Source organism: Mustela nigripes, chromosome 6 (genome assembly GCF_022355385.1).
Source record: "Mustela nigripes isolate SB6536 chromosome 6, MUSNIG.SB6536, whole genome shotgun sequence".
Taxonomy (NCBI): Eukaryota; Metazoa; Chordata; class Mammalia; order Carnivora; family Mustelidae; genus Mustela; species Mustela nigripes.
In genome coordinates, this window is record NC_081562.1 from 112,766,677 (window position 1) to 112,785,104 (window position 18,428).

Below are 18,428 nucleotides of genomic sequence, written 5' to 3' on the forward strand. Positions count from 1 at the left end.
AGATGAGGGCCGGGGTGAGGGCCGGCGCCGGGCAGGTCCCAGGCCACAGGCCCTGCTCTCACCGCCCGAGCCGCGGGGCAGAGAGGGACCCGGGCACAACACGCACACACCACAGAACGGCTCTGACAGACACAGCTTGGCTCGCAGGCTGAGGGTCAGGACCTCGGGAGGAAAGGAGAAGCCTGCAGCCGTGGCTCGGGAGGGCGAGCACACCAGGGCCAACAATGGAAGGTCCCTGGGGCCCCTGGCCACCAAGGCACTCTGCGTAACAGAGTCGGCTTTTACAATGATTCGATTCTTTAAAAACCCACATACGCTGCAAACATCTGCTTGATAAAAATACAAATTCGCCAAACACAGTATTCTCGACTGATGAAGAGTAATGAAATAAAAAAATTCTTTGAGAGGAAAAGAAGAAAAAATAAAAGAAATCCTGGAGAAATTCATTTTCCCCCGTTACTTCATGCTGCCAGTTATTTGGAACAAGAAAAGAAATACCCTCCGGGACATGTTGGACACACATGGATGGCATCTGCCTCGAAGTTCAGACGGATTTCGGTGGGGTGGGGCCAGCAAACATGTGAGTAAATTGGTTTTTTTCTCCCCCAACTGAGAGGCATCTGTAAGCCTCTTGTGGTGGTAAGGCAGTATAAAATCATTTGAAAATCTGTAGCCTTGGGGCGCCTGGGTGGCTCAGTGGGTTAAAGCCTCTGCCTTTGTCTCAGGTCATGATCTCAGGGTCCTGGGATCGAGCCCCGCATCGGGCTCTCTGCTCAGCAGGGAGCCTGCTTCCTCCTCTCTCTCTGCCTGCCTCTCTGCTACTTGTGATCTCTGCCTGTCAAATGAATAAATAAAATCTTAAAAAAAAAAATCTGTACCCAGGGGTGCCTGGGTGGCTCAGTCCGTTAAGTGTCTGCCTTTGGCTCAGGTCATGGTCCCAGGGGCCTGGGATCGAGCCCCACTTCGGGTTCCTCTTCTCCCTCTCCCTCTGCCTGCCACTCCCCCTGCTTGGGCACTCCCTCTCTCTTTCTCAAATAAATGAATAAAATCTTTTAAAAAAGAGTCTGCACCCAAAGAAGTCTGGTCCTCAGCCAGATCCTTCGTCCTGGTCTCCTGGAGGGTGGGGGTGGCTCACAGGGGCCCAGGACGGCCGGCTAGCTCAGACATGACTGACAGACTGTCGGAGCATCCGCAGGCTACCCCGTGCCGTGCGAACCCAACCAAGCACATCCGCGCGACAGGGACGGCAGGGCCTCACTTTCGTAGAACTCCAGGCACTTGGCCGGCGCGCTGCTGCTCCACGTGTAGTCGGACGGCTTCTTCCCCCGGTTGTCCCGCGCGTAGATGTTGCCTCCAAACTCAACGAGCATCTCGATGAGGTCAACGTTCTTCACCTTGGCTGCGTGATGCAGGGCGGTCTCGTGAAGCTTCGCCGCGTTCACGTTGGCCCCTGCCGGTCCAGAGAGGAGAACGATTATCACAAGCAGAGGCCGAGAAGCCAGCAGAAAGGTCAGGTGGCACTTTCTCGCTCCGCACAGTGTCCAAAAGCAATGCCCCAGCCGGGAAAAGAAAGTCAAGACAGATTCTCTACGGCCTTTTCAGGATCTTTTTCAAGATCCCAAAGCAGTAATTACTTTTTTTTTTTCTGATGGTAGGAGAGCTACAGACCAACAGCTGTAGGAAAGTGAGAGAACTGGAAATGGAACCAGAAAGAAGAAAAAGAAAACCGAAAACTTCCCTGTGAGTTAACAGGCAGTTCTAAGACCTCATACAGGCTGTGCCCGTGGATCCTGAGGCTCTGAGAGCTCGGGGGAAGCTACAGAAACTCCCCTGCTGTTCCCGCTCCTGTGCACACTGTCCCTGCTTGCGCGAGCACATGCACGGCAGGTGCAGGACAGAGGCTCTGGAAAGCTGTGCTGGAGGAAGGACGGAATACTTCCTAGTAATTATGCTTTCAGAAAAGAGAAGCCCCAAGGAAACACAGGTCATGTTCCCCAAACATCTTCCACAGTTCAGGTAAGAGATGAGGTGTCTCGTAAGCTCTGCCACCCACCTGCTCTCAGGATAGTGGTAGACATTCAGAGGGGCGCCTGGGGGGCTCAGGCGGTTAAGTGTCCACCTCCACCTCAGGCCATGATCTCGGGGTCTGGGGATCACATGGGGGGGGGGGTCCTTGCTCAGTAGGGAGCCTGCTTCTCCCTCTGCCTCTACCCTTTGCCCTGTCTATGCTCTTTCTTTCTCTCTTTCAAATAAAATCTTTTAAAAAAACAGTAGACTTTCAGAAAGAGATGAATAAGTACTAATTATAACATTTTACATGCATCAAAAATATTTTGATAAAATAGGATTTGTGTAAAACATCATTCCTAGGGCATGGCCATCACCAATTCTACGCAAGGGGATCTCCTGGACCCTCAGGATTTTTTTTTAACCAGCTTCTTTGAAGTCTGCTCCTAGTGGATAAGGAAGTTATAAGAGAAACAGGATAGGAGAAAAGTATCTTAAAGAAGCCAAGCAAATAGCCCAGCATTAGTGAAGTTATGTCCCCCAAAAGAGACTCCCATCACAGTCATAAAATATCAGCCACGTGGGGTTAGAGGAGGTCAGGTCACCAACATGTCTCCATGTGATAAATTTAGAAGAAATAAGGGATGTAAGGCTATTAGATTTCCTGTCCCACTGCTCAAAAAATATTTGGAAATTCTGGTTTCTGACTTAAAAGGGTTTCTTTTTAAAGATTTTATTTATTTATTTGAGGCAGAGAGAGAACTCAAGGCTGCACAAGTTGGGGGAGGGGAAGAGGGACAAACAGGCTCCCCACTAAGCTCAACATGGGCTCACTCCTAGGACCCGGGGAACCATGACCTGGGCTGAAGACCAATGCTTAACCAACTGGGCCACCCAGGAACCCATGACTTAGAACAGTTCTAATCCCCTAGTAGAACCTAAAAACTACATCCATAACAGCCATCACTGCCTGATCCTAAGAACCCAGCAAGCACCCCAACAAGATAATACAAGCCCAGAAAAGTTCTCTGCCCAACTCCCAAGTCAGGTCAAGGCAAAAAAAAAAAAAAAAAAAAAAAAAAAAAAAAATCCCTTAGGAAGAAAGCTACATTACCTAAGTATTTAATTCCGCAGATACGCACTGCAAAAATAATGCTGAAAGGCAATCGTTGAAGAACCATCCCCCCATAACCCTCCTGCACTGTTGAGGGGCACGCAAGCTGGCACAGCCACTCTGGAAAACAGCATGGACTTTCCTCAGAAAGTTGAAAATAGAGCTACTCTATGACCCAGCAATGGCACTACTGGGTATTTACCTGAAAGATACAAATGTAGTGATCCGAAGGGGCACGTGCACCTCAATGTTTATAGCAGCAATGTCCACAGTAGCCAAACTATGGAAAGAACCTCGACATCCATCAACAGATGAATGGATCAAGAAGATGCAGTTCATATATACAATGGAATACTATGCAGCCATCAAAAGAAGTGGAAACTTGCCATTTGCGACAACGTGGATGGAACTAGAGTGTATTATGTTTAGTGAACTAAGTCAATCGGAGAAAGACAACTATCATATGATCTCTCTGATATGAGGAAGTGGAGATGCAACATGGGGGGGTTGGGGGTAGGAGAAGAATCAATGAAACAAGATGGGATTGGGAGGGAGACAAACCATAAGTGACTCTTAATCTCACAAAACAAACTGAGGGTTGCCGGGGGGAGCGGGGTAGGGAGAAGGGGGTGGGGTTATGGACACTGGGGAGGGTATGTGCTATGGTGAGTGCTGTGAAGTGTGTAAATCTGGCGATTCACAGACCTGTACCCCTGGGGCTAATAATATATGTTAATTAAAAAATAAAATAAATTTTAAAAAAGAACCTCCCCCCATGAAACCCCTACATGCTGGGGGGCGCTCTTCCAATAGCCGCCTGGAAGAATAAAGAATTCTATAGTTGCAGTCATAAAGCAAATAGGAGTATGAATGCTAGACGCAAACTGGTGACGAAAAATAAACTGTAAAGTGTACAGACTGTGAAATGCAGAAGCTGCCTCAGGTCATTAATTGTGGCAACGATCATGCCAAGCGGGATGGAAAGAGACTGTCTCTGTTTAGCAAGAAAGACGGGGCCACAGGCGGTCAAGGAGAAAACCAGCGGTAGGAAGAGCTCTCGGAGTCACACCGCCTTGCTTCTCAGGCTCCAAAACCACCACACAGTGATTCTTTCCACAAGGTGGCATCCCAAGGTACAAAGCAGGCTGTCTGTCCTGCTCCGGGCTCCTGTGGACTGGGGGTGACGCAGGAGGGGGATCGGGAGGGGGCACTGGCAGGCGCTGCAGCTCGGCGAACCACGGACCTGGGCACACACGGTACCAACAGCACCGAGGGCAGAGTCAGGAACACAGCACCGTCTGCCCGTGACAAGTACGTGACTCAACCCTCCGGGTGGAGCTTACAAAACACAGAGAAAGGAAGCGAACACACCGTAAAATGGGGGCTGGGGGGCAGGGACAGAGGAAAGAAAAAGGGGGAGAAGGTGGTTTTGTGGGGGCTGATGATGATGTGCCTGCAACTGGGGTGCGGAGAGAAGGAGGGGCTGTAGGGGAGAGGAAGGAAGAGATGAGGGGGCAGGGGAACTGGAAGGGGAGAAGGGGAGAGGGAGGAGGGAGAGAGCGGGGGCAGGGGAGAGGAAGCCAAGCAAAACAACCTCAGGCGTCGGGGCATTAAAAATTCTCAACCTCCATCTTCAGGTAAAAGGGGTCAAAGTCTGATTTCTGATTTCAAAGCACGGCCGGACCAAAGTGGACTCGGAGTAAAGCCTTATGCGCACGCGCAGACCAGGGCCGGCCACCAGGATGCGGGACCCCCCGGCACCCGCGCAGCACCGTCCCGCTCCGCTGCGGTCCCCGCTCCTCTGCGCGCTCCCGGCTGCGGCAACAAGTCTCTGCGGCTCCGCACCAGACCCGCCGCCTCCGTGCCCACCCCGGCGTCTGAGGCTTCCCGTGGATCTTCCAAGGGCTCTGCGACCCACCGCACCACGTGAAGAATCACTACGTCCGTTAGAGCCCGCATGCTGCCCTCTCTCTCCTTTCCGGGGTGCCCTCGCTGGCAGCTGGAAACCATGCCTCTGCTCTAGGAAGGAGGAGCTGTGAAAGGCGACCATCTAAACCTACAGCGACAGTCAAGTCCAGGGCCGCGGGCCTGGTGGTGGTGGCCACCACAGCTGTGCGGGGGAGCCTTCCCCAGGGTACTCCATTCTGTCCCTCACTCCATGCCCCACGTGTTGGAAAGGCCCCCACTTGCCTTCCCAGACTGACCAGCCCGCCCCACTGAGCCCACACCTTGGAACTTGCGGGACAGTGGCTGCTAGGGCAGGGGGACCGCCTGGCCTCTATCCCCGGAATGGGCCCTGATTGGTGAATCCCTCTCTCCCCACCCCCAGGAATTGGTTCAAATAACCTGGGCCTGAGCCAGTCAGAATGTGCCAAGCCAGGACCAAGAGACTACGTTGGGTTCCGAACCAGGACCCAATGTGGCTCCTGAGATTTAAGGGGAAATGTGCGGGAGACAGCTGGAGAAGCTGTTTCTCAGTCTTAGAGAAAACTACCCGAAGCCTCGGGAAGAAAAGTGGATTTGAGCCCGACCCTGATGCTGTCATTTTCAGCCCATTAGGGACGCCAGGCATAGGATCAAGCCCGCAGAGTGGACAGCAGACCTGCAAGATTCGGAGACATGCCAGCTTCAGGATGCAGACAACCCCTGGGGCAAAGTGACCCTGACACCTGCCTCCTTCTGATCCTTTCATTCTCCTGGACCAGGACTTCCCTTCGGCCCCCTGCACGTGGCTGCTTACAGGAGTAACTGGATCCGTAAAGTCCTAACTGATACAGACAGGTGCTGGGGTTCAGGGCCCTGACTCGATGCTCTCCCCTCCAGCCACCACTAAAGGAACTAAAGAAGAAAGGGCACCAGGTGTCCTGAGCGCATACACAGCAGGCGCTCTGGGGACAGCTGTTGACGGTAACGTGGCCATTTCAGCTCAGCAGTCACGGCAGCTGATGACCCTCGAGTGACCGCAAAGCGGAGTGATTGCTGGAAGGCCTCAGACTACTCCTCGTCCGGACGGTTTAGCGTTGTGTAAGAAGGAAAACCACCCCAATGGCTAACCTGACACAAATTAAGTCTTTTTCACTAAAAACATGTAAAAGTGGCTCATGAAAGCGAACCAGACTCCCGAACAGAAAAGCACATGTAACTTACGCTCAAATGACTGCCGCCCGGGGAGAGCACGTCATCGTTCTATTTCTGACCAGTTTTGTTTTTTATCCTAAGTTGCACCCAGAATGGCTGAGCTACAATTTTCCAACAAAATATTTACACTGGGTTCATAATGAAAACTCCCTGCCAGCACCCACTTTGGCTATGTTTCAACAACCGCCATGGGAAACAGGTCCTGAATCCAACCTTCTTCACTGGACCGGGCTGTGCTTTATTTCGTTTTTTGTTTTTCGCCTTGAGAAACCCCTATCCTGAGCCTGAACAAGGACCCAGATTCCAAACGTGCTGCCGGCTCCTTTCCCACGAAGCCCCCCACCTCTTTCTGATGTAGATGCAAACCCATCAGGCAGGCAGGGTGGCTGGTCCCCGTGCCCACTCGAAATAACGACTGGCCTTTATCGAGCAGCAGATCCTGCGGAAACGTGAGTACAAGTCCTTCCAGCAACCCCGCAAAACGGGGTTTATTCTTCCCAACTTTAGAGATACAGACATGGAGGCCCACGGTCTCAGCTGTGCGGGTGGGAGAGCCACTTTCCAAGCTGGTCTGTCTGATTGCACTGCCCCGCTCGTGGCCGAGACATGGACAGGTAACCAAAACCCCTGCATCAAGTCACGCGGGTATAAACACCAGCACACCTGCCCCAGCGGCGCAGGGAGAAACAGGACACACCTGCCTTCAGCCACGCGGGTATGAACACCAGCACGCCTGCCCCGAGAAGCGCAGGGAGAATCAGGACACACTCACCCTGGGCAGTGCAGGAGAAAGGCCGGCCTACCTGCATTAAGCAGCATTTTGACGCAGTCCAGATGCTCCCGGGCACAGGCCACGTGAAGAGGGGTCCCGAAATGGCAGTCATGCGCCTCCAGGTTGGCCCCGACGTCAATAAGCAGCCTCACGCACTCAGAGCTTCCTTCAAACGCATGGGAAAGGACGGGAACCATGAATGAACGTGTGCATTTGCCATCAGCCCAAGGCAGCCGCAGCCGGACAGGTGAGCCCCGAGTCTGGCGACGGGGGAGGAAGGGGCACCAGGGCTGTGGCTCAACCAAACACCATTCACAATCCCGTGTGGCCCCGGGGAGCCAAAGAAGGTCCCTTCAGAGCCTGCAGGGTTTACCGAGCCCGCCAGGCAGCGGACCCTCTTGGGGGAGAGCGGAAGGTCTGGGATACCACCCTGAACCGCCGGACTCGGCTCCACGGCAGCTAGGGAAAAGCTCCCCACCTCCGGGCTGCCTCCTGAGCTGTGTGCGGGCGGCGAGCCTGGGCGTGAGCTTCTGAAGCTGCCAGCCCGAGGCCACGGCTCCTGGATGAACCTCCCTAAGCCTCCCCACCTCGTAGGTCCCCTGCTCTTGTCCCCGCCGGGGCTTCTCCTGCCTCTTTCCCGGCATCTCCAACTCGGTCTGCGCGGAGGTCCATTCTGCCCCAGGCTGCATCCTCCCTCCTCACGGACTCCAGCTCCGTCACTGGCAGCTCCAGCCCTCTGCCGGCCATGCTCCTGGGGATGTCCTGACGCGGCACAGGCCTCTCCCTCCCCTCCTGGGGGTCCCTGTGCCTGGCCGGTCTGTCTCGTCATCGGCATCGCTCCTGAGTCGGCTCTGACTCTGTGCCCTGCTCTCCCTCGTACTATAAACCCTGCCGAGCCTTCTCCCAAGCCTTCTAAGTGAATCCGTCCCCCTCGGGCTCCCCTCTCCATGTCAGGACACGCCCACCCCTTCATGCCTCTACCGAGGAGCAGCAGATGCGCCTCCCCAAACTACGCTACTTTAGCAGAAGGATCATTCTGAGTTTGAGGCAATTAAGCAGATACAAGACCAGCTCTCCCCCTTCCCCCGTCTGCCCAAGAGCGGGACATAAATTCATAAAGCTGTCCCTACTGCTCTCCACGCGGAAGGACAAATCAATGACCAGAGACAATGCAGACACACATCAGCCCGGCGAGAGCCCCAGAGAGCGCATAGGACAGTGGGTAGGTAACGCCGAAGCAGGAGATGGCTCATGTCCCAGCCGTCATTCTGCAAAGTGGGGATTTCAGGCCACACGCAGAGAGACGCAGGTGTGGAATGGCAGGGGGCACTGCGCAGCTCTAGGTGGGACTGGGGGACGCAGTGGTGTGGGGGGCAGCGGTGGGAGAGGGTTCGGAGAGCTTCTGAGTGAGACCCAGGCTGCCAACGCCTCACAGGCCGGGCCGAAGACTCTGGCTTCGACCCTCTGGCCATGGGGGGTCCCCCAAGGACCTCGAGGAGTGACTGGACCAAGGACACGATCACACGTGGTGTCGCGGGTTTCGTAAAGTGTCCTTGGAACTGTACGATGCTCCTTTGACCTGGATGGCGGTGGTACGGTCTCAGCACGAGGTCCGGGTGATCAAAGCCGACCTCACTGGGCAGTGGGGCGGGAGGCCACAGAGGACGGCGGCTCCGTGAAGAGCCGTGGAAGAGCACGCCCCACCCCCACAGCCACCCCCCCCACCCCCACAGCCACCCCCCACCCCCCCACCCTCTCCACCCCCCGCCAACCAAGCCTGGCAGGGTGCCCGCCAACCCAAATACCGGCCAGGAGCGTGCAACCTTCACTCGGAAGAGTAGAATCCAGACTCCGTCGTCTGTCATTTAACGATCTCCCACCCGCCGTGGGCCCTAAATTTCCAGTCTTCTCTGTTGACCCTCCACTGGGAACTTCAGGCCCGGTGAGCCTGCATGAGCCACCTGCTCTGTGCACGGAGTGGCCTTCCTCTTCCCCTCCACGGAAACCTATCCATTCCCGCGGGGCAGATGAAATCCCACCTGTTCCGAGCCTCCAGGGTGCACCTCCTCCCCCTGCCAGCACCTGTCCTCGGGCATATGTTGGGTCTCATCTCCCAACCAGAACAGGGAGCCACAGGGCAAAAGGCTGGGGAGACAGAGGAGCCACGGCAGGGGGAGGGTCTTGCAGTGTTAACATCTGAAAGGCACTGGAGGGCACCCTGAGAAACAGATCCCCGCCCTGGAAACCACGGCCCCCCCGACTCCTGGGTGAAAACCATCTTGCACCCCTGGACGGGAAAAAAGGAGAAAAGGCGGAGGTGCTGACAGCCGGGCAACCCCCGACCAGGAGCCAGAAGCAGTCTGGCACCCTCCTTACCAACCTGTGGCTTCCCGTCTACACCGCCTGCTCACGTGGACTCACCGCTCATGCAGGCCTCGTGCAGCGGGGATGCCGTGTACAGGGGCGGGTTGACCTTGGCCCCGTAGGCGAGCAGGAGCTTCACGCACTCGATGCTGCCTGAGGCACAGGCATCGCACAGGGGTGTGCTGCCATCGATGTTGCGGGCGTCCACCTGGTGGCAGGGAGAAAGGAGCGGGGAGCGTCAGGGCGGGCATCAGGGCCGAGGGGAAGCCCACGGGACCCGCTCTCCCCCGATGCACATTCATCTTTGCAAAGGCCCTTGTTGGGAGCACCAGTGTCCAAGTGTGTGCCAAGGAACTGCGCCAGACAAGGGTGTTCAAAGACAAAGGAACGGGGGTCGGGAGTGCCAGTCAGCTTGCAAGTGTGGGAGGCGTCCCCTTTGGGGCTCTTCTCTCGGGACAGGCTCAATTCTGCTTCCCTCTTGCCACCTGCCCCCTGCCCCAGACTGCAAGCTAAGGACGCAGGAGGAGAGTGAGTCCGAACTCCTGCTCAGAGTGCTGGTGGCTTCACGCGGCCCCTCCGGCCGGAACACCCTCGGGAAGGAAGAAGGCGACTCCATCAGCCGGCAGGGTCTGTCTAGAACTCCGCTGTTATTCGGGGACACACTACACTGTGTTCCGGTTCCTCGGGGGCCACCGTCAGAGGCGAGGCTCTGGGGAGCTGGCGTGGCGGTGGGACCGGTGCAGCTCAGGACGCACACTGGGGCCCAGGTTCCAGCGGCTGCGGGTTGTGGGTGTCCAGTCGGCTCCTCCCAGTGCCCCACAACCGGCTGCGGCACGCCCTGGCAGGCACCAGGGAAACAAACCCGAGCCTTGTGTTCTGGGCCAGCCCGCCCCTACCTTCCATCGAGAGCGGCAACCGGCTCAGTCCTCTGGGACCACAACCTTCCCCCGGACCAAGCATCAGCTCCTGGGCCTGTGTGATGTGCAGGCCTGCTCCTGCCCCTGCATCCATGCAGAACGCTCCCCCTGCCTCTCCCTGCCGACGACGGCCTCTCTCTGGCCACCAGTACGCTCCTGATAGCCGAGCCATGACCACACTGGGCCTCAGTGTGCCGCCGACCTAGAGAAGGCCCCCGCTGGCTTCCTCCTTCCCGTCCAGGGCTTTCTCTCCTTCCCGTGCATTTGCACAGCACAAGGCTAATCCCGGGCTCGAATCTCTTTTCTCTCCCTCCCTAGGTTCTGGGGAGCAGGTGGCATCCCTCCCCTCTCGGGCTCCATCCCACAGGGCCCCTCACCTGGGCCCCGGCTGCCAGCAGCAGCTGCACACACTGCGCCTGGCCCTGCAGACTGGCCGCGTGCAGGGGCGTGATGGAGTCCACCGTGACCTGGTTGACACACGCGCCGCTCTCGATCAGCCGCTGCAGCTGGAGGGTCTCGCCGCGCTGGGCCGCCTCGTGCACGGGGGTGCGCTCCACCCAGAAACCTGCGCGGGAGAGCACACGAGCGCTGGGGCCGCGCCGCCGCCTCCAGGGCCAGAGAACCCCATGCAACCCCAAGGACCCTTACGAAACCCAAGACCCCACGTGTGATCACGGAGTTGGTCCAAACAGCCCCAGACTCCCTGGGGGATGGGCGCCGGGCGGTTCAGCCGGTTGAGTGTCCGACTCACCCCGCGAGTGATCTAAGCCAATCCCAGGAAGCCTTGTCCCTGCTGCACAGCCGACCCAACTGTGGCTCCCAGGAAGGGAGGGGGAGACTGGCAGTGGTTTCACAGCTTCAAAACTCCCCTCTCTCCCACGGACTTCCAGAAGACCTTCTCTCCTTCACCTCCATGCGGCCTGGACCCGAGCACAGCCGTGCTGGAGCCATCCCGCTGCCTCCTGAGCACGGAGCCTGCACGAGCGGTGGGAGGGAGCGCCGGAGCCTTGACCGTGGTGAGTCTGGGGTCACCGGGAGCCTGGTGCTCTGCTGCCCACTGGGCTCCCTACTAGGTGGGAATGAGGGTGCCCGTCTGGGCCAAGTGCAGACAAAAAGGCACGAACTAGCTGAGACCGTGAACTACCTGAAAGCACCCACTGCAGCTGTGTTTACTCGGTGTCCATAACCCAGGGTACAGTGGCGTCTTCCAGACACTCAGCTTTAAAAAAAAAAAGTGCTAAATGACCATGCTGGGTTAATACCGACCTATCCTTACCGTCACAGCACTTCAAAAGACGAGATCACGTCACATACCTCTTCATGATAGCAGCTCTCTCTCCTTAAAATGCACATCTTATTACTACATCCCCCTAGAACAGCTTTTTTTTTAATTTAATTTTTTTCAGTGTCCAAGATTCATTGTTTATGCACCACACCTAGTGCTCCTAGTGCCCTCCATAATACCCACCACCAGACTCTCCCAACCCCCCACCCCCACCCCCCTCCCTTCCAAAACCCTCAGTTTGTTTCTCAGAGTCCACAGTCTCTCATGGTTCGTCTCCCACTCCGAATTCCCCCATCTCACTTCTCCTCTCCTTCTCCCCATGTCACAAAATAGACAAGCCAAGCTTGTAGGACTTTCTACTCCTTCTCTTGAGGGGACCCCAGGATGTTTGCTCCCCCGTGGTAATGACCAGTCACCGGCACGCCTGTCTTGGGGGCTAGTAAAAAGCAGCTACCACCGTAAAGTCGGTCTGGAAGAAGCCAAACCCGCGGGCAGGGTGAGGGGTTGCAACCCCACGAAGGGGAAAGCAGCGTGGGGCCCCCAGTGTCGCAGCAGGACGGGGCTGCAGCTCAGGAAGGCGAGGGGGCGCCTTCAATTTCTTGCACTTCGCAGGTAATTTGGGTTTTTTGCTTTTTTAATTTTTTAATTTTTTTTACACATTGAAGGCCTGTGGCAATCCTGTGTTGCAAATTTTCCAACGGTTTTTACCTCGCTTTGTGCCTGTCACACTTCGGTCATTGCTGCAGTATTTCACACTTGATTACCTTTGTTGTGACCTGCGATCCATAACCTTTGGTGTTACTTACCTGTCTGGGGAGGCCCCAAACCATGCTCCTAGGAGACGGGGAGCTTAATCGACAAATGCGGGTGTCCCGACTTCCTCAGCCAACTGTTCCCCCGCCTCCCTCTTGTCAGGCCTCCCGATTCCCTAAGATCACACAGTGAAATTAAGACCAACTAATAACCCCACGCCAGCCTCTCTGTTCAAGTGAAAGGAAGGGTCCCGTGTCTCTCGCTTTAAATCAAAAGCTAGAAATGAGGGGCCCCTGGGGGGCTCAGGCAGTTAAACTCCTGACTCTTAATTTCAGCTCAGGCCATGCATGGTCTCAGGGTCATGAGACGGAGCCCCACGTTGGGCTCTGCACCCCGCAGGGAGGCTGCTTGAGATTCTCTCCCGTCCCCCTCCCCCCCAACTCGAACACATGTGCTGTCACTCTCTCTAAAATAAATCTTTAAAAAAATGTTTTTAAAAACAACGAGAAATGATTAAGCTCAGGAACGGGGGCATGTGGAAGGGCTAAGACAGGCTGAAAGCCAAGTCTCTTGCTCCAAACAGCCAAGTTGTGGGTGCAAAGAAAAAGTTCTTGAAGGAAATGAGAAGTGCTACTCCAGTGAACACACGAATGCTAAGACAATGAAACAGCCTTACTGCTGATGCGGAGAAGGTGTAGGTGGTTTGAACAGAAGATCAAACCAGCCACATCATCGCCTTGAGCCAAAACCCAATCTAGGGCGAGGCCCTACCTCTCTTCAGTTCCATGGAAGGTGAGAGGCGAGGAAGCTGTAAAAGAAAGACAGAAGCTAGAAGCCTGGTTTGTGAGGTTTAAGGAAAGAAGCCGTCTCCAAATCATAAACTGCCAAGTGAAGCGGCATGTGGTCCAGAAGATCTAGCTAAGAAAACGAACCAGGGTGGCTACAGCAAACATTATCAATGCAGATGAAACGGGTTTCTAAGGGGCGAAGATCTCATCTAGGACTTTCATAGCTAGAGAGGAGAAGTCAGAGCATGGCTTCAGGGGACAGACGGGCTCTCTGGTGAGGGGTTAATGAATCTGGGGACTTTAAGTTGAAGCCAGTGGTCACTGAACATTTCAAAAATCCTAAACCCTTGGGAATTCTGCTAAATCAGTTCTTCCCATGCTCTATAAATGGAACGACAAAGCCTAGGTGAGAAAGTATATGTTTACAACACAGTTTATGGAGTATTTTAAGTCCAGTCTTGAGACTTACTGCTGGGAGTGGTGGGGGCGGGAGGGAAGCACTCAAGTGACCCTACAAATTGATTAGAGATGAAGTGATTTGATGGGAGGGGTGTGAGTCTTTGCGCATAAAACAAGGAACCCAGAAAAAATCCTCCTGGGTTTAACTTCAGCCTTGCTTCTTTCTCGTTGTGTGAACTCAGTTGTACCTTTAAATCATCAGATATGGGGACCGACTGCAGCTCCCCCAGGACAGGTGACGAATGCTGGCACATAACCTAGCAGATCCAGGCTCTTACGGTGGTCCCAGAAACTCTCCTTTCCCTCTCCATCAGACCTTCTGATTACCCCAGACAGTAGTGAGCTATGTTTGGAGTTCTTGGCCAAGAATGACTGAGAAAATTGGTTCATCTGGCTTAGAGCCCCCAAATCCTTAAGGAACCCTTTTGTCGTCTTCTGGCAGCCTCTTGAGTACAGCTCTTGAGTACAGATCCTGAATATAGGATCACTTTTTCAACTTTGCAAATGGACACTTACATTGGGTCCATAACATCTTGTATTATGTTTGCAAAGTTATGAATACTGGATTCACTTAGGAGATGACTTGCCCTAAATTCTCTGCAGAGCCTTACAATATGGCCTCAATAAGTACAGTCTTTACCTCTCTGAGGTGTTCTATTAAAAAATGGAAAATGTAAGTATACTATGCATCTAGAATTTCAGATCAGAATGTTAAAATGGGTTGCAGTTCCTACAGTGGGCCTCTGCTTCTGCTGGGATAGCAGGTCCCCAGATCCAATACATTCAGCTGATTCATTAGCATTGAGAATGAAAGTGTCAGGGCATATTTTTTTAAGGGAAATAAAACAATGACAGTCAAAAATATCCATGAAACTCAGAAGCCATAAATCCATTGTTGGAGTATGCTTTTCTCTTCAAGATTCCTTAAACTACACAAAAAGAAAACAAAAGCACTCAGAAGTAAATGCTCTGTTACTAAGCACTCTACATGAACAAAAATATGCCAACTAGTTTGGGCTGCCCTGGTTAGCTGTTCGTTGCTTATTTAACTGAACCAAACACGGATCATGCTGGTGGGGTCAAAGTCTTGTGCCTGCCTGGGGTGGAATGCCAGGTCAAACCAGATGCTTATTAAATGCCTTTGATCTGGTTGAAGGTGGCTGTTTTGCAAGACCAAACACCTGCCTTGCTAGGGCTGTAACTCCTCACGCTGGAAACTGACTCGTATGACTTCCCACCTTTATTGGCAATGCTGTTTTTACTAAGGTAAAGGTATTTTAGACAATTTTTTCTCTTTTATTTTATTTTATTTTATTTTATTTTTTTGGCTTCTAGGTTTTCAAAGTGTGTTCTGGGCACATTTCATCAGCTGTAGTATTACTTCATTGGCAAAGATGTTTGCTTCCCCCAGGGAATATCCCTTTGCCCTCGAATTCATTTTATTCTTCCGTAACCCGGATGGTAAGCGAGATTCGGGGAAGAACCGCGATGGTTTTTTTTCTATTTCTTTTTCTTTTCTTTTCTTTCTCTTTCTTTCTTTCTTTCTAAACACAGGGTGACCTGTCGCAAGGGCATCTCCTCCTCCCGGAGCAGATGCCTTCTATGACAACTGGGTGTACCTGTAGGATGCTAATGACAGTGCGCCACGACCTTCTCACACCGGGCACCTCCCGGGTGCTCTGAGCTTGGCCATGACGATGCCCACCCCCTCCCCGCGCCTTGCCCAAGGTGCGCGGCGCGCCGGTGGGTCTGCAGGCGGGAAGTCCCACGACTGACGCGTCACGACCATGACTGGCTCCGCGACGCGCTGGCCGGGGTCGAGGAGCCGGACGCAGAGCGCGCCGGAGATGCTCGGGGATCCCCGAGGCTGCTCGGGAAAGGGAACCGCGGCGCTCCAGCCCCGGCCCACCCAAGCGCCCCGCCGGCGCCCCGGAGGCAGCGCGCGTCACGATCGCCGGGCGCGCGTCCTCGGACGCACCTGTCCCGCCCGAGAGCAGCCCGGCGGCCCCTGCTTCCGGGCCCGATCCGCGCCCGCAGTCCCCGCACCCGCGCCCGCACCTACCCACGTCGCCCAGGAAGCAGCCGTCCGGCCCGCGGGCCTCCATGCCGCCCGCCCGCTCGCCGCCGCGCGTCCGCACTCCCGGCGACTCCGGCGCCCGCGACCTGGGCGGGGCTCCGCGGGCTGGGCGGGCCGATGGGGGCGCGGCGCGGCCGCCCGAGGGGCCGCGGGAGTTGTAGTTCGGCCGCGGCCCGGCGCCCGGGACTCGTCCCGGAGCTCGGGGCCCAGCGCAGAGCGCGGGCGGCGGGGCTCCCGGCGGTGCCTCGCGCTGCTGGCTGGGCGGCGCTGCGGAGCTGCTCTGCTCTGGGTCCGGGAAGACCCGCCCGCACTTTCCCCGCGCGCCCTTCGGGGGGCGAGGGCAGAGCAGACGCGCCCTCCCCGGGCCCGCGGCGGGACGCAGGCACCGGTTTCCGCCTGAGTCCGGTGGACGGCCGCGTAGTGAGGTGCGCTTTGCTCTGCTTGCGCAACGCGGGTTGCACGGTTCGGCAGGTCTCACTCCGTCCACGTTCCTTGTCGCCTCGGCACGAGATCCCTCTCCCACCCCGACCTGGACGGAGCCTACGCGGAGACGTTAGTTTTGGGCTGGAAAGCAGCAATATCAGGACGTACCCGGTGCGGAAATACACGAGGACCCGTGGAGAGCAGAAGGGTTCTCTCTCCCCTGGACGACTCCCGTCCAGACCGCGGGCTTTGCATGGAAAGGGAGTTTGAAGCTGGTCTGACCAAAGCCCCTGGGGAGTCCCAGCCCCGGACCTGGAAAGGGCACTTCAAGCCTGTTTGCCGTGTGTTCGCACCCTCACTGCCACTTGTTCAACAAAACTAGGATCCTGCATTTTTCTTGTGAGTTTCTTGCATTCTGTATTCAATGTACATTTTTAAAATCTAGTTGCTGTGGGATGTTATTTTTTTCTATAACAATGCCTTGAATCATAGTTCGTATTTTCTTTTTTTCTTGATTAAAGCATCATCTAGATCTTAGTACAGACTGTATATTTGTATATACCATATATATTTATAAACCACATACATTTATACTGTATTTATGTGTCTACATAGACACGTATGTATTTCTTAAATATATTAGCAGATATTTCCTAATTAGCTTATTTTGTAAATTTTTCTCCATTCTGTTGCTTGATTGCAATATTGCAGAAAAGTTTTAGCTTTTCATATATATTCACAAATATATACTCTGAGAGTGTTCCTTCTTTCTCCAACGGTCAGAATGTATTTCCCCACCAAGAGCCAGAACATGTATATAATTATTTTGTTCTGTTCTGCTGTTAAGTCTTTAAGTCTGGAATTTGTTTTAATCTATAGGATGTAATTTAATTTTTGTCCAAGTTGAAATAAAGCTGTTCTGAAAATATCATTAACTAGTAATTTATTTTTGCGTTAATTTCCTTTTTTGCATTTCACTTGATTTTACTTTGCAGATTTTTTTTTTTTTTAAACAAATTGAAGGCTTGTGTGTTGAGCAAGTCTATCCGTGCCATTTTTCCAACAGCATTTGCTCATTGTGTGTCTTGGTGTCACTTTTTGGCAATTTTTGCAGTTTTTCAAAGTTTTTCCATTATTTATGGTGATCTGGGGTCAATAGTCTTCGATGTTACTGTGGTAACTGCTTGGGGGCACCATGAACCAAACCCACATAAAACCTCAAACTTACTTGATAAATATTGCGTGTGCTTGAGCGCTCCCCACACCAGCCATTCCCATCACTCTCCCTGTCCTTAGGCCTCTCTCTTCCCTGCGATGGAACAATGTTGAAATCAGGCCAATCAATAACCCTACAATGGCATCTGTGTGTACAAGTGAAAGGAAGAGTCACCCACATCTCGCTTTAAATCTAAAGCTGGGGCGCCTGGGTTGCTCAGTTGGTTAAGGTCTGCCTTTGGCTCGGGTCATGATCTCAGGGTCCTGGGATAGAGCCCCACATCTGGCTCCCTGCTCAGCAGGGAGTTTTCTTCTCCCTCTCCCTCTGCCCCTCCAACCTGCTTGTCTTACGCTGTCTCGCTCTCTCAAATAAAATTAAAAACAAAAACCTAGACGGGCTGAAAGCTAGACCTCTTGTACAAAACAATTAGCCAAGTGTGAATGCAGAGGCAAAGTTCTTGAAGAAAACTGAAAGGGCTAGTTCAGCAAACACACAAATGATAAGAAAGCAAACAGCCTTAATGTTGATCATGAGGCTGTAGGAGTCTACATGAAGAGCAAACCAGCCACACCACTCCCAGAAGCCCAAATGTCCTCCGGAGCAAGACTCCTGACTCTGCAATTCCACGAAGACTGACAAGTGAGGACGCTGCAGAAGAAAAATGGGCAGAGGTTTAAGGAAAGAACCTACTTCCCAAGCATAAAGGTGCCCCAGGGAAGCAACAAGCAGATGCTACAGCGAGTTCTCCGGAAGATCTAGCTAAGAAGATCAAGGGGTCTACCCAGGTTACCCATGTCGATGGAGCAGCCTTATATTGGAAGAAAATACCACATCGAGTTACCGTTTTCGTGTTCTTCACATAAATACCCAGAAGTGGAGCTGGTGGATCATATGGTAGTTCTATTTTTTATGCTTTGAGGAACCTCCCTACTCTTTCGCAGAGTGGCTGATCCAGTAGTGCACAAGGATTCCCTTTCTCTACATCCTCACCAACGCTTGTTACTTCTTGTCTTTGATAAGAGCTATTCTAACAGGCATGAAGTGCAATTTCATTGTGGTTTTGATTTGCATTTCTCTGATGATTAATGATGTCAAGCACCTTTCCAAGCACATAT

The 18,428-nt window shown here is 53.8% G+C and overlaps 1 protein-coding gene across 3 annotated transcripts in view; it reads right to left on the minus strand.

Moving 5' to 3' along the window:
- The window catches only part of ASB13 (ankyrin repeat and SOCS box containing 13), an 18,283-nt gene extending 2,526 nt beyond the window's left edge, over positions 1–15,757 (minus strand). Inside the window, exons 1-6 of one of the 3 annotated variants that reach the window (XM_059404004.1) lie at positions 15,660–15,757; positions 10,690–10,877; positions 9,453–9,603; positions 8,855–9,037; positions 7,063–7,197; positions 1,259–1,450 (exon numbers count right to left, since the gene is read on the minus strand). In XM_059404004.1, coding sequence (XP_059259987.1) covers positions 1,259–1,450; positions 7,063–7,197; positions 8,855–9,037; positions 9,453–9,603; positions 10,690–10,877; positions 15,660–15,702 — 892 coding nt within the window. In that variant the 5' untranslated portion in view covers positions 15,703–15,757. Of the gene's footprint in view, positions 1–1,258; positions 1,451–7,062; positions 7,198–7,661; positions 8,719–8,854; positions 9,038–9,452; positions 9,604–10,689; positions 10,878–15,659 lie in introns of those variants that run through there. The other 2 variants (XM_059404005.1, XM_059404006.1) reach the window with 2 other exon arrangements.
- Between the last annotated feature and the right edge of the window lie 2,671 nt (positions 15,758–18,428).